General features: G+C 38.4%; 1 protein-coding gene across 1 annotated transcript; it reads left to right on the plus strand.

The window, feature by feature from the left end:
• Positions 1-737: 737 nt before the first annotated feature.
• plod1a (procollagen-lysine, 2-oxoglutarate 5-dioxygenase 1a) lies at positions 738-15,544 on the plus strand. Its single transcript, XM_010875690.5, is given in 20 exon segments — positions 738-986; positions 1,689-1,780; positions 1,966-2,096; positions 2,311-2,474; positions 2,794-2,906; positions 3,221-3,284; positions 4,680-4,777; positions 4,971-5,072; positions 5,751-5,831; positions 5,833-5,883; positions 9,212-9,333; positions 9,460-9,564; positions 9,748-9,873; positions 10,129-10,270; positions 10,497-10,610; positions 10,967-11,032; positions 11,499-11,603; positions 12,104-12,250; positions 12,773-12,898; positions 14,592-15,544. Coding segments are annotated over 20 exon segments (2,196 nt in total). The 5' UTR covers positions 738-895; the 3' UTR covers positions 14,748-15,544.
• Positions 15,545-16,008: the final 464 nt, after the last annotated feature.

The following is a 16,008-nucleotide window of genomic DNA, read 5'->3' on the forward strand; positions in this document are numbered from 1 at the left end:
AAACTAATCATGAAATATAGACACATTGGTCATTTTTTTGGTAAAATGTAGAAAGAAATCTTGGAGGGTAATTTTGAGCAAACAGGCAAATATATCCTTTCTTTCTCACCTGTGCCTATACAGTTGAGAAAAACAATACTGTTTTTAATTGTTCTTTGATTTCTTTTATCTAATTAGATTACAATTAGCATGAATTTAAGGTTCATTCCAGCCATCAGTAAAAAAAGCTTATCTTTCTTGCAACTTTTAGATTAGATTCAAATGTATTGAAATGTGTGGATATTTTCTTTTCTAAATTAAAAAAAATATTTTCATACCTAACCACTATGGCCAAACTCACTGTCCTGCTTGTCTCATTCCTCTATCATCAGAGCTGGCTGCAGACAATGATCAGCTAGGGGGAAATCCAATGTTCCAAACGTTTAATAACTATACAAAATATATAAAACATATTTTCAGGTATTAGTGCCATTCAGCACCATACAACCAATAAGAAAATCATAACTTCTATGATGACCAAATTTGAGCAATTTAACTTGCTCAAACTTTCACTTGCACATGATTTCTATTTTCAGTACCATGATGGAATTAGTATTTGTCAATCTGAACAAACATAAATACATCAAATGCTTGAGACAAAAAAAAAATCTTCATCCCAAAAAGGTTTGACCACCCCCCCACATACACGCACACACACAAACACGTACCCCTAGTAAATCTCTGTCCCTCTATTTTGGGCGGGGTTTGCTCTTTTGCCTTGATACTGATTTGTAGGACTACTACTATATTGTGTCAATGAAATCAGACGACACATAAACCGAGAGCTACTCTACTTTTTGATTCATATGTTGGTATAAAAGAGTACCTCGAGGTTTGGTGAAGGTTTAGACTGAAAATGAGAGCTTTTGCTTTTATCTTGGCCTGGATATCGTTGTGTGCGGTTTTTGCACTGACACGTTGTAAAGAACAGCGAGAACTAGCAGAAGGTAGGGCTGCTGAAATAACAAGCAAACTTGCATGACACCATTCCATTGTAAATGTTAGATGAAACGCTAACTGTTGTTACGCTGTTATAACTTGCACATGAATCAAAACTATTTATTGCGGGCACCCAGTTCTGCGCCGGCCGTTCTCGAGATTTCCACATCGCTGACGTGGACGGGGGTTGCCTTCGATTCAATTCCGATTATGGCTGATATTTGTTCTATTTACCAAATAATGCTAAACAGATATAGGTCTGTTACTACTTGACAATATGGATTTGATGAGAGTTTGAACTACATTAGACGAAGGAGGCATTGAGTAATTATGTTACTGGCTGGTACTGTAGCATTTACGGTAGAGCAAAATAAAAGTTTGTTGGAAGATTACTATGTGCACAACATTATGCTGGAAATGATTGAGAACGTTGGAATATTATTTTTCATACATTGCATGTCTATGCTGAAAATTATTAACGTATTGTTAATGTAATGTCATACTATATTTTTATGATTAACAGTTTTAAAGAAAATTATTGTTAATGAAATATACTAATGACATAGCTTGACACATTTCATTGAGCACGTTCTCAGAGACCATGGATATTTACACAAATGAGCATAACGTTTCATGTCATTTAACCATGCCCAAACTACACAGGCCAACTCTTACGTTAGTTATATACTTAAACATTGTTTTGTCTTCAGACAACCTTCTAGTTTTGACTGTTGCGACCAAAGAGACAGATGGCTTCAGACGTTTCATGAGATCGGCCCGGCACTTTAACTACACGGTCAAGGTATGGAAAGTACTGACTAAATACACTAATCTAACGCCTCAGTCCTACTGACTTGGCAGCCATTAATTTCTACCTCTGACAAATATCAAAGTCTTGATTGGAAGCAAGCCTTTTTAGAAACTGTCTTAACTATCTGCTCTTTGTTGTGGAGAATGTGGTTGCAGTTGTTCTATTTGTCTTGGAAGGTGCTTGGCAATGGGGATACATGGAATGGTGGGGACTATATGACTGCTCCAGGAGGGGGTCAGAAAGTAAACCTACTCAAAGCAGCTCTGCAGAACATGGAGGAAGATAAAGTTGTTCTCTTCATCGACAGGTAGCCTTGACTCTGCCTTCAATCTTAACCACATCATTTAATACAGGTGCAGTGTTTACATGTCAGTGCTTTCAGTTAAGATACAGCATCTTTAGATTGAATATAATCACACTTAGAATAGTATGAATGGTTGAATATCAAAACTACACTAGCCCTACATCTGGTTCAGCTCTGAACAATGAGGCTCTTAAAAGCTTTTACTTTTCTCCCACAGCTATGATGTTGTCTTTGCTTCCGGTCCCAAAGAACTGCTGAAGAAGTTCCAGCAGACAAACCACAAGGTGGTCTTCTCTGCAGAGACCCTAATCTGGCCTGACAGACACTTGGAGGACAAATACCCCCATGTTAGAGAGGGAAAGAGGTTCTTGGGGTCAGGGGGTATGTTAAAAACGAATGTCAACGTAGTGCATTGCTTTTTAAACATTGACTTACTGCTGTCTAGTTAGAAGTTATCTCAACCCTCAATCATTGTACCCATCATAGAAAGTGGGATTTGGCTTTTTGTATTATTTTTTTATTATTTATTATGTGATTGGCAGTTTAGGTCATCTTCATGTTTTTTAAGCGCTGTTGAGTTCTAGTCAGAAAACAAATCAGATGAACAGAGCATTGATTATATTGACCATTTGTTTTCAATTTCTAGTATTTAATTTTTTTTGTCTTTATAGTCTTTGTCATATTTTGTCTTTGTCCCTAGGATTCATTGGCTATGTTCCTAACCTCAAAGAGATGGTATCTGACTGGTCAGGGAAAGACAATGACAGTGATCAACTTTTCTTCACCAAGATCTATATCAACCCAGAGAAAAGGGTAGGAATCTACCTTTGTTCTGGTCCTTTTATTGTTCTATAAGAAAACTTTTCTTACCACAGGTCTCTACCTACACTTTTTTCTGCTCCACTACTTCACTTAATAAGGAATACTTACTACTACTGAGTTGAGTAGTGGGCCAATCTAGCTATTTTAAGGATAATGCACTAACTGTAAGTTGCTCTGGATTTGAACGTATGCGGAATTACTAAAATTCCAATGCACAATGTCTGTATGTTGTACTGTAACACTGCATACATCCTCATGCCGTTATAGGGTCATTAATATGTTATATAATATGTTTTTCTTTTCAGAAATCGATCAATATAACACTGGACAACAAATGCAGAATGTTTCAGAATCTTTATGGATCCCTCGGTGAGTTTTTTAATACATTCAGACTGAGAGCATGTCTCTCCAATGTCTACCAGTTCATGTCCTGCAAACCATCTGCCAACACGTATTCACATGCATGTCAGCATTTTCTAATGAGAACTCCACTGCACCACTGAAACTGCTGACTTGAGCTTTAAAATCCCCTCTCTTATTACTGAGGCTTTAAAATGACTGTTTCAGTGATCACCTTTTCTGTTATGTAATGGGAGACTTTAAAAAGAAAAGGGTTAACTGCATTTACCCTCCAGTCTGTGTTAGTTGTGATTGGTAGACTGAGGCTTTGGTGGAGGACAGTCTATGTATGTGTTGCAGAAGGTCATTTTGAGCAGTACTGGTATATCCTTGGGCCTTAGGCTTCCAGTGACAAGCAGCCCCCTTTTGGACAACTGGCAGACTGCTCTGAGCCGTTGCTTTCTACTTTTCTCTCTCTCTTCCTCTTCCTTTCTCTCTTTTCCAGTGTCTTTCTTTCTTCCTTCCTCTTTCACTTCCTGTCTTTCTCTTCCTCTCTCTACCTCTCTTTCCTGGCCGTCGTTGACTGAGGCTGAGCAAGCTTCAGGAATGTGTGCGTTCGCTGTGAGAGAGAGATGTGTCTGAGCTCACGTAGACCAGAGAGGGAATGGGGAGGGGACAGCTCCCTCCACGCTTTTCCCAGACGCCACCAAAGCACAGGGGCGGATGTGTTGAACCTTTTTAAACAGCTGCAGTTGGGTGTGCTGAGTAAACCTTCTGGACAGCAACGCCGTTCTGTTTATAGCTAGAGACTTGTATTATAAGATTTTTAAGATGGATTGAGAGATGATGCTTGTGTTCACATATTGAATGAAAAGCTGTATTGTCAACAGCAACACCAAAGTGGCTCAGTTTAGGAAAAATATTTGAACATAACCTTATAGGGGATATCCCTGATTTGCTCCCACCTTGTGAAAGTTAGTAGAATTTAACTCCCTCCTGCACTCTTTAAGTTTAACTTTAATTCATGGAAGATGTAAAAAATATACTTTGGGATCTTTTTTTAAAGATGAAATTAGATGGCACAGTGATTCTTCAATATACACTGCTTGTTTTATATCACATAAACAAAAACTGAGAGAACTGAGTAGAATTTGAGTAACAAGGAGATGCTAGAGGGATCTTGCTTGGCGCTGTCTTGGCGCTGTCTTGGCGCTGTTTTGGCGCTGTCTGCCATTGCTTGAGAGATTATTGCATCTTGATGATGCAGTGGAGGACAGGAAGTGTGCAGCTTTTGCATTTGACAACAAAATACTTTTTGCCTTTTTTAACAATAGTAATTCTGCATTTTAGGGTGCGCTTTGTAAAATAATTTCAGAATTGTTGCACGAGTGGTACTGATGTTTTGGTGTTTGTGTTTATTCACAGATGAAGTGGTATTGAAGTTTGAGGATGGGCGAGTTCGGGCCAGAAATGTGTTGTATGACACTTTGCCTGTCATTGTTCACGGCAACGGGCCCACCAAGGTAACCTACCAACTTTTGTCCAGTGTCAATACACCGAATGTAAATGTGAGACCTAAAAATAATCATGATGTTCTGAAAACAGTGTTGCACTATTACCATGTTGTGTGATTGTTCCACCTAAGTTTTTAAAATGTATGTACTAACTGTAATTTGCTGTGAATTTACTAACTGTAAATGTTTTTATTGATTTTAGCTCCAGATTAACTACTTGGGCAACTACATCCCAAAAGTGTGGACATTTGAGACTGGTTGTAGTGGGTGTCTTGAGGACCTAAGGCCACTCTCAGGACTAAAGGTGGGTTGCTCATTTAATGGAAAATATTCAGGTGATACAGTTATGTATATTGAGGAATATTTTGAAAGCGTTTCTTTTTTATAAGCCTTTATTTTAACAAGGAACGTATAACTGAGGATACATGTTGTTGCCATCATCGTATCGTTTGCTGGAATAATAACGAATATCTAAAATTTGTCAGAGTTCATGAATCACTTGAACTTATTGTTGGACTGTCCTGAGAGTTCTGCACTAAGCCCACAAGCCATCTATGGGTTAGATTTGAACATTTTTACTATAAAACCTGCAACTGACATTTATCAGTTTAAATGTGTACGGTATCTACCACAGTCAGTTGGGTTTCCCTGTTTGGTGTTTTCGCTATGATAGAATTAGTGTTTCACAAAGAACATTTCTATTCACAAAGTTCTATCAAGTTGCTTTAGTGGAGAGACATGAATGTAACCCTAAAACGTTGCACTCGCACTAGCTCAAAACTGTTCTCCCCTGAGTGAGAGAGTCAAGTGAATAGAGCGACAGTCCAACAGTTACTTCAAGCTATTAATATACTTTGTCAAATCCTAGATATTGGTCATTATTCCCCTGTATGAAAGGTTTATTTCTGATGAAAGTAAAATGCAATGTACATGACAATGATTTAATTTATTCTTTCTAAAATGAACATTTTCACGGGTACAGGAAAGTGAATACCACTGGTGGTTTATTGGAATCTTCATCCAGCAGCCCACCCCCTTTGTCAGTGTGTTCTTTGAGCGCCTGCACAAAACTGGAATACCCCCGAAACCGACTCAAACTCTTCATCTACAACCAGGTGAGAGAAATAAACTTTATAACGGAGTACCAATCGGTCCCACATCTAATTTTCTATGACTGTGTATAATTACATTTTTCCCTTTTGATTCCAGTGTATGTTTGGATAACACTGTTTGCAGCCCTCTAACCTCTTGGGGTTTTCTTCCTCCACACTTTTTAAACGTGTCCTAACAGGCCTCTGTGACAAGTAACTAGGGCAGTTAGCTTATCATACCGGGCCAGAGCATTAGCCATTTACAATGGACCTCTACAGATTTACAAATCTTTAGAGATTTCAGGACAAAATGTCAGTTTACATAACTTATTTATAAACTCTTCAATTTACACTATAATTGCATGAATCACATGACATATTAACTTGATAGACTTAAGCCATTTATGGCACATTTTTTGTGTTCATGAGAAAAAGTGAATGTCGTAAATGTTTATAAAATATAAACCATATGTCTTCATATGGTTTTCACAGCTGATTTATTAATAAGCCACTGCCTAAAACTTGAGTCTGGAGTTGGTTAGTTTGGCCTATCATATCAGAATCTGGTGTTGGTTAGTTTGGCCAATCATATCAGAGTCTGGTGTTGATTAGTTTGTCTTACCAGATCAGGAAAAACTTTGGGCCACAGGTAACGAAAGCTCCCCAAACTCTCTTTGGTGGCAAGATTTGGCTGCCAATTTCAGAATACAGTTGTGCTCAAAAGTTTGCATACCTTTGGAGAATTGGTAATATATGTACCATTAGTAAAGAAAACATGAGTGAGCAGACCAAACACGTTTTTTATTTCTTATGGGATTCACATTCAACTGTAGGTCATAACAGAATGGCTCAATCATAAAACAAAACATGGCAACAAAGAAAAAAATGAACCTGTTTAATAGTCTGCATATTCTTAATACTGTGTATTGTCCCCTTTAGCATCAATGAGTGTGCAGTCTTTTGTAATAGTTTTCTATGCAGGCCCTGAATTCTTGCAGTGGTATAGCTGCCCATTCATCATTTGTCATGCAATGTCTTTAGTCACTCTTGCATGAAACCGCTTCGTTTGAGTTCTCCCCAGAGTGACTTGATGAAATTAAGGTCAGGAGACTGTGATGGCCATTCCAGAACCTTCACCTTTTTCTGCTGTAACCATTGGAGGGTCAACTTGGCCTTATGCTTAGGGTCATTGTCATGCTGGAAAGTCCAAGAGTGTCCAATGCACAGCTTTCGTGCAGAAGAATGCAAATTGTTTGCCAGTATTTTCTGATAACATGCTGCATTCATCTTGCCATCAATTTTCACAAGATTCCCCATGCCTTAAGAGCTCACACACCCCCAAAACCTCAATGAACCACTTGTGACCATAAAGCTCTATTTTGGTCTCGTCACTTCAAATTACAGTGTGCCAGAAGCTGTGAGGCGTGTCAAGGTGTTGCTGGGCATATTGTAACCAGGCTTTTTGTGGCATTGGCGCAGTAAATGCTTCTTTCTGGCAACTCGACCATTCAGCTCATTTTTGTTCAAGTATCGTTGTACTGTGCTCCTTGAAACAACCACACCGTCTTTTTCCAGAGCAGCCTGTATTTCTCCTGAGGTTACCTGTGGGGTTTTTTTTGTATCCTGAACAATTCGTCAAGGAGTTTTGGCTGAAATCTTTCTTGGTCTACCTTACCATTGCTTGGTATCAAGAGATCCCCGAATGTTCCACTTTCTATATGTGATTGAACAGTACTGACTGGCATTTGCAAGGCTTTGGATATCTTTTTATATCCTTTTCCATCTTTATCATTACCTTGTTACACAGGTCTTTTTAGTTATTTTCTACTCCCCATGGCTCAGTATCTGGCCTGCTCAGTGCATCCACATGAGAGCTAACAAACTCATTGACAATTTAAAAAGCCACAGGTGTGGGAAATTAATTGCCATTTAATTGCCATTTTCACCTGTGTGTGTCACCTTGTGTGTGTGTGTCTGTAACAAGGCCAAACATTCAAGAGTATTTAAACTTTTGATCAGGGCCATTTGGATGATTTCTGCTATCATTATGATTTAAAAAGGAGCCAAACAACTATGTGATAATAAATGGCTTCATATAATCACTATCCTTAAATAAAATACCGTTTTTTTTGCATGTTCAATCATATTTTCAAAATCAATGCCAACATTTAACAATTTCTGCCAGGGTATGGAAACCATTGAGCACAACTGTATATAACAGGCTGTTAAAAAATATATATAACATTGCCATTTAAAAAAACTAAAATAGTCTTGAATACAGTGAGGGGAAAAAATATTTGATCCCCTGCTGATTTTATACGTTTGCTCACTGACAAAGAAATGATCAAACTATAATTTTAATGTTAGTTTTATTTGAACAGTGAATGAATCCGTGTAGTTCTGGGCTGATTCTTCACCGTTCTCATGATCATTGCAACTCCACGAGGTGAGATCTTGCATGGAGACCCAGACCGAGGGAGATTGACAGTTCTTTTGTGTTTCTACCTTTTGCGAATAATCGCACCAGCTGTTGTCACCTTCTCACCAAGCTGCTTGGCAATGGTCATGTAGCCCATTCCAGCCTTGTGTAGGTCTACAATCTTGTCCCTGACATCCTTTGACAGCTCTTTGGTCTTGGACATGGTGGAGTGTTTGGAATCTGATTGATTGCTTCTGTGGACAGGTGTCTTTTATACAGGTAACAAGCTGAGATTAGGAGCACTCCCTTTAAGAGTGTGCTCCTAATCTCAGCTCATTACCTGAATGAAAGACACCTGGGAGCCAGAAATGTTTCTGATTGAGGGGGATCAAATACTTATTTCACTCATTAAAATGCAAATCAATTTATTTAAAAAAAAGTGAGCAAACGTACAAAATCAGCAGGGGATAAAAAATGTTTTGCATAACATCTATATATTTAATCTGTTATCAAAATAATGTATATTCTGTACCATTTATACTGAAGGAGTGTTGGGCTGAACAAGACTGGAATGTTGACATTGTCCTCCTCTCTGTGGTACAACCTTCAGGAGAGTATCCTGCTCTAGGTTAGAGGGCAAAAGATGTGTCATAGCATTTGAAATGGATTTTTGTCCAGATAAATGTGAGGCATTCTTAGAAGTTTAACTCTTCCAGGATTAATGGTTATATCAATCATTTAAATTGTAAGTTAACAGATTCCCACAACCATGATTGTAGGTCTGTAGTAAGGTTTGTTTAATTTCAACCACCAGCATCTTGTGGGCTTAAATCCTTTTCGTCTTCCCCATGAGTGAATGTGACTGAGATTGTTGCAGCAGAATAATTACTACTTTTGCATCCTGTCTTAACTAACTTGTGTACCCTCTTCCAGGAGCAGCATCACGAGGGACAGGTCAACTCTTTTCTGAAGGACCATGGGACAGACTACCTGGATGTAAAGGTCATTGGGCCAGAAGAAAACATAGACAGAGAGACCTCCCGCAACCTCGGCTTGTAAGTCACCTCTGCTTTCTCATTCATACTAGTTTTGGATGCACACATAAAAGCTAGCCCTTTCGAGTGATTAGTCAAATTTGGTTTGAAACGTGTTTATTGTGTTCCCTGTATTTTTGTTCCCAGTGAAATGTGCAGACAGGACAAGGACTGTGAGTATTTCTTCAGTGTGGATATCGAGGTGGTTCTGAAGAACAAGGACACCCTAAAAATTCTCATAGAGCAAAATGAGTAAGCACCCAGATATGAGCCTGTCTATTATCACTCCCCACAGTCCAAATCTCTGGTGACACATGCTATGACTTTTCTCTTAAAAATAACTTATGTACACATGTTTTTGGGTGAATGAACAAAGCTTTCAAGGTCAGCTTGATTTCATTGTGGAGTAATGAATCATTCCCTGTCACATTTCAGGCCTGTAATTGCACCCATGATCACTAGAGAAGGCCGTCTATGGACCAACTTCTGGGGAGCCCTGAGTGCTGACGGCTACTACGCTAGGTCAGAAGACTATGTCGACATAGTGCAGAGACGCAGAGTGTAAGTCAAACACATTGTATTCCTTACGTAATACCAATAAAATGATATCGAACTTCGTTTTTTTATCAAGAGAGTGCGTTTTCTGTCATGACTGTTCCAGGGCAGGGTAATTTCCCACTATAAGGTCATATTTTGGTTAACTGGACGGCACTACTACAAGTTCCATACCAATACTATAGCCTTGTTGTAGAAAGAGCTTTCAGTAACATGTACAGTATTACGGACCATCAAACATAACATTTGCTGTCTCTACAGAGGTGTGTGGAATGTCCCCTACCTGACCAAGGTGTACATGGTGAAGGCCAGTGTCCTTCGTGAGGAGCTCTCAGCTAACGACCTCTTTAGCTTCGGCAACATGGACATGGACATGGCTTTCTGTCACAACGTCAGAAACAAAGTCAGTATTGGAAAGCCGCGATTGATTATTCCAATGATCCATTTCATTTTGGGTGCAAAACAATACATGACAATAAAATAATACCTTAGTGTCCAAATTCAATTTAAAAGTAAGTGTAACTCAGTGGGTCAGTGCCCCTTTTGTAGTGCCCCATTACATATGTCAATGTCACTGTAGCTTTAAAATTAGGTTTGAAAAATGCTTTATCTTGAACTCTGTTTGTCAGGGAGTCTTCATGTATGTTACCAATATGCACACCTTTGGAAGGCTGCTGTCCACAGAAAACTATCAGATGACTCACCTCCACAATGACCTATGGCAGATCTTCGAAAACCCTATGGTAAGAATTGGGTAGTTGGGAAGAAAAACTAAATGTCCTCTCAAATGAATTCAGCCAGAGACAGCATCATGTGCCTCACACATCTAAATGTGTTACATTACATTATATTTTGGTAATTTAGCTGACCCTCTTTTCCAGAGCAACTTACGTATGTTTTTGATTGTCTACATTTAGTGCCTATTGTACGTTAGTTCTTATGTAGTAATTAGAACTGCAGAAAAATTAATCCGTTTGCAACAGTTAGATGGTCATTGTCCTCGATCATCATGTGAACAGAAAGTGTAACCTGTTCATGTACAATCTATTGAAAAAATATATTAATGCATGTGTATATTGTTTATTTGCATTTTCTTTAGGACTGGGAGGAGCGCTACATCCATGAGAACTACACAAAGATAATGAGAGACAAACTGATTGAAACCGTGAGTATTTGTTTGAAAAGCATTTCAGTGCCTACTGACACACAGATAACCACAAGGGATGGGCTCTATAATGGAAAGTCTATATGAATATCGATTCCATTTTAAAATGTGCAACATGCAGGCATAAACAAGTTAATGTTTTATCTTCCACTTTAACACGTAGTCACTGACATTGCTGACTGGCTAGCAAGTGAAATACATATAAATAAATAATCGCTCAAAAAGTTATCTGGCTACAGACGTGTCTTTTATTGAACCACTAAGGCAAACCCATTCTCTTTTTCTATAAATGGATAACCATTCAGAGTTTGACAGTTTTTCATGCACCAAGTTGGCCTTCAGAGTAACAAAGATGAGATGTGTTTTTCATGGTTTTTGAAACACAGTAGAAATTCCTTGCCTATCATCCACTCATTGAACCTGTGAGGTTGCTTAATTGTTAACCATTGAACATTTTTCCTTCCAGCCTTGCCCTGATGTGTACTGGTTCCCAATATTATCTGTTACTGGATGTGATCACATTGTTGAAGAAATGGAAAACTTTGGACAGTGGTCAGGTGGTGGAAATACAGTACGTATATATTTTCCTAAACCAATGTAGCGAGTTACATTGTCATTTAAAGAGACATCAACAAGTTTGTTTCCCACATATGGGAACATTTACTGAAAGTTGTTTTCGCTTGTCTCGTCTTGTAGTTGCTGTTTTGATGGGTTTAATGCCAATCGATATAAAAATTATCAGCTTTTTTGAACATGTGGGTCAAAATATTTTGTATGACGCCACCATTAATCTTTTCACACTTTCCCCTAATAATGCTTAGGATAAAAAGGGATTTCCCCATATAATTGAATAAATATTATTTGTTTTTATTATAAAATCATATTGTCTTGTCATTTTGACCAAAAAACATAAAGCTACAGCAAGGCTAAAAGAGGGGTGGGTGTGGCTTGAGCATTGCTAAGCCTACACTGTTAGCTTAGCAAACACACCTTTAAATGTACATGTATTAACTGGTAAATGGAATATGGGGAACAGTGTATCATTTCATTATATTATCTTTTTTCCTAAAGGACACAAGGATTCAGGGTGGCTACGAGAATGTCCCAACCATTGATATCCACATGACTCAAATTAATTATCAGAAAGAGTGGCATAAGATCCTGTTGGATTATGTTGCCCCAATCACAGAGAAAATGTACCCTGGATACTACACGAAGGTATCGTTTTTAAAAACACTTGTGCTCATTTTTTTGTGTCAATATAAGTTAACCACTGCCAGTAAAATCATATGCACAGCGAAAAAACAAATATTTTCATTAAGTTACCAGAAAACGATCCATAAGAAATGTCTGTTGTTTTGAAATATCCTACTGCTAAATGACAATTTTATCTCCTGAATTATATCAATAGAATGTAAAGAATGAGAGACAATTCATACATTAGCTTTACAGTACATTTTATTTTACAGTCATGTTTAAATTGGTTGTGTGGTTGCAAATAATGTACATTCTGGTTCTTGTCTCACAAAATGTAATACTTAACACTTAACAAATGTGTACACCACTCTACATGTCCTCAATTTGTATGACAGTAATTGCTGCTGTCTACATTAATCAAATTAACTTGATTGTGGTAATAATGATAAAAAAATCAATATATTTTAATCGAATTTTTGAATAGCACGGGGTCCCTCTGTGGCATACCATGTTGACCCTGACATGCGTCTCTTCTTTTGTCAGTGTACCTCTCACCTCAACTTCGTGGTGAGGTACAAACCTGATGAGCAGCCCCTGCTCACCCCTCACCATGACGCATCTACTTTCACTATTAACATAGCTCTGAACAGCAAAGATACTGACTATCAGGTAAAAATTAGTACGGGGTGCAAGTGAACTGGCAGGTAACCCCGACAAACACCAGTTAATTTCTGACAGGATTAAGGTGTTTTGCCCTCTTTCCTGTCTCTTCTTTGGTAGTGAATGCTGGATCGGTGAGCCCACTTTCTTTTTCTTAGCCAGAGTTTTGCCAGAAGGTCAAGGGGCACATGGCCTGTCCTGGCAGCCCTCCCAGCTCCTTGAATGCTGCATGACTCTTGCATCACTATGGTGTTGTCTGTCTGTCTCTCTGTTTGCAGGCTCAGTTTGAATTGGCGTTTGTAGTTAGGTATAAGCCAGATGAGCAGCCCCTTTTAAGGCCACACCATGACGCCTCCACATTTACTGTAAATATTGCACTGAATCAAAAACAGATTGATTACCAGGTGAGTGTGTTTGTATGAGGATGCCGATTGTTTCTCCACCCCACCAGGGTTCGAATTAATTATTGACATGGGGAGTTAGCCTTCAAAGACTGGCTTTCAAAAACGTTGCTATGTAAGGCTTCACTTACGTTACTATTTGTAATGTGGGGGTGTCCTTAAAATCCCAGCATCCTCAGGCGCCTCTATAATTCGAACCCTGCATCCAGTTATTAACATCTATTAAAATTAGGATATCCAGTAATGTGCTGTGTTATTTGAACAGAGGAAATTGTGGGAAAAAAATGCTGTTCATTTTACTGAAATCTTTCTATAGTTTGTGAATCAACTTATTTGAACTAGGAATGCATGTATGCTCTTAGTTGCTTTGGATGTTTTCATAATATTTTTGTTCATTACTACAATTACTACAGGGTGAGTTTCCTAAAAAACATAAACATCATCTTTTGCCTTGAGATCCTATCTCCGGGTGGTGAGTGATGCTGAAAGCGGTAGCCACGCAGTTAAGCTGCATCATCGTGATCAGGAGTTAGAATCTTCAGTTGGGGCAGACTGACAGTGATGGGACTATGGTAGAAGGTGTGAATTGGCACCATCCAGTGTGGGTGGATAGGGTTGCCTTACATCGTTGTGCTTTTGTGACACCTTGAGGTAACTTGGGTACCTGCACTCTCCTGCAAGCTTGTGTAGGTTTTCAAAAACGTCCTGGTTGGGTAAACAACTTGGCCAGATATGATTAAGAGGACATGTCTCGATTGACTCTTTCCAGCCTACTGGAAGCAAGAACATAAGCAGAAATTAGGAAAACTGAACTTTGGAGAGGTGGAAAATGTTGGCGGAAATTACAAAAGGAAAAAGGTCCTTGTTCCTCCATTGCCTGCCAATTAATGGGTTTAAGATGGTGTTAGTGCTAAATGTTTAATGTATGTTTTTTTCTGAAACTGACCCTAAATAGTTTGTGGTGATGCTTTCTTTCTCCTTTGCATGTGAACGACAATAACCTTCATTTGAAGAGCTTTTAGAAGATGTTTGTATTGCATCCTTTCCATTACCCTGCATCTTTCAAAGTTTGACTTAAATACGTGCAAATTCTGGTTAGTTTTCAGACAAAGTGCTTTTGGCACAGTTACTCTGGCTCTAATGTTAACAATGTTATTTATAAGTAGTTTTGATGAAATCCTTTAGTGTTCTCTTGTGCAGCATAACTAAGTCCTTGGAAAGTTGAAATTTCTCCATGTGCAAATCTCCAAGTTGATATACCTTCTCTGACTTCATCCATCTGTTTTGTTTTATTGTGGAAGGGAGGGGGATGCAGATTCCTACGTTATAACTGCTCTGTCGAGGCACCGCGGAAAGGCTGGGCCCTTATGCACCCCGGACGGCTCACCCACTACCATGAAGGCCTGCGAGTCACTGCTGGCACCCGCTACATCGCCGTGTCCTTTGTGGACCCCTGAGTGCCAATGTGAATGTGCTGTCACTTCTAAGCGTTAGCTTTTATTTGGGTGCCTTTACTGAACTTTTGTTCTTTCAGGAAAACTCTGTAGGTTTTGCAGGGGAGTTCAGCATTGTCTCTTGAAAACCCTATCCACCGAAAGTAAATGCGTTGTTTGAGACAATACATTTGTTTCATGCAACTGTACTTTTTTAGTGTTATTATTTTAACTGTCAACATTTTTATCCAAACACTCCTAAATATGAGATAATAATAAATAACTTTATTTGTAAAGTACCCTTCAGTGCTCAACTACTTGTGATACACTATGCAATGTACCATGGTCTAGGATATTAAAACATCGGTCTTATTTATTGTTCTGATCGTGTATAATGTGAATTTATTCCAAAGATTTAGTGTGGCTATTTGAATGTAAAATATTTAAATAACACCATTTGTAGCACATTAAACTCCACTTGTAATTTTCATGTTGAAAACAAGTCCACATTTATTGCCCAAATGTTAAACAGAAATGCCTAGGCAGAAATGCCTTGAATGAAGCCAATCTGGATTTTTATTCTAAATGTCAGATATATTTGTTATGCATTGCCTAGTTCTATCTACATGTTGTTCTGAACTCGACCTAGGACATACAGTATGTTTCTCTAAAATGATAATAGAAGTTTTACATTCCTTGCTATGCAATTGTTCAAAGTTTGACTGAATTGATCAGATGCTAAATATTCTAAAAGCAAGTAGAAATAGCTGTGAAAATGTATATTTTGGTAATTTGTTAATAAAACACTACTTCGTACTGTATAAAAAGGGAAAATACTCGTTCTTATGTCCCCCCAAAAAATGGAAGAATTAATCACAGTTACAGTATGGACTGTGCAGTCATAGGTAGTATAGTTTGCTATAACATTTACACAAATGATGTGGTCAAAAGCCTTGAATTAGATTAACATATAGACAGTAGTGGCTCTAGGCCGGGGTAGGAGGTGTTTCTCCTAGGTGTATAATGTAATCATGGGCTTGTTCATCATTTTAACTTTATATATACAGAGGAAATCAAGTCACAGTTTAAGATTAGGCTAAGGTTAGGAAGAGGATCTAAAAATGATTGGATTGAGTAGGATTTAAGTGGATCTATAAATCCCCTACGGAAGAAATTAGTGGTGTACAAACCAGGTACAAATGCAAAGAGCAGCTTTTCCGTTTTTGCCGCAAGGTTTTATGAGGATTATGACTCGTGCTAGTTCCCATAGCCCTTTGGCTATTTA

This window comes from Esox lucius, chromosome 12 (assembly GCF_011004845.1).
Source record: "Esox lucius isolate fEsoLuc1 chromosome 12, fEsoLuc1.pri, whole genome shotgun sequence".
NCBI classification, from domain to species: Eukaryota; Metazoa; Chordata; class Actinopteri; order Esociformes; family Esocidae; genus Esox; species Esox lucius.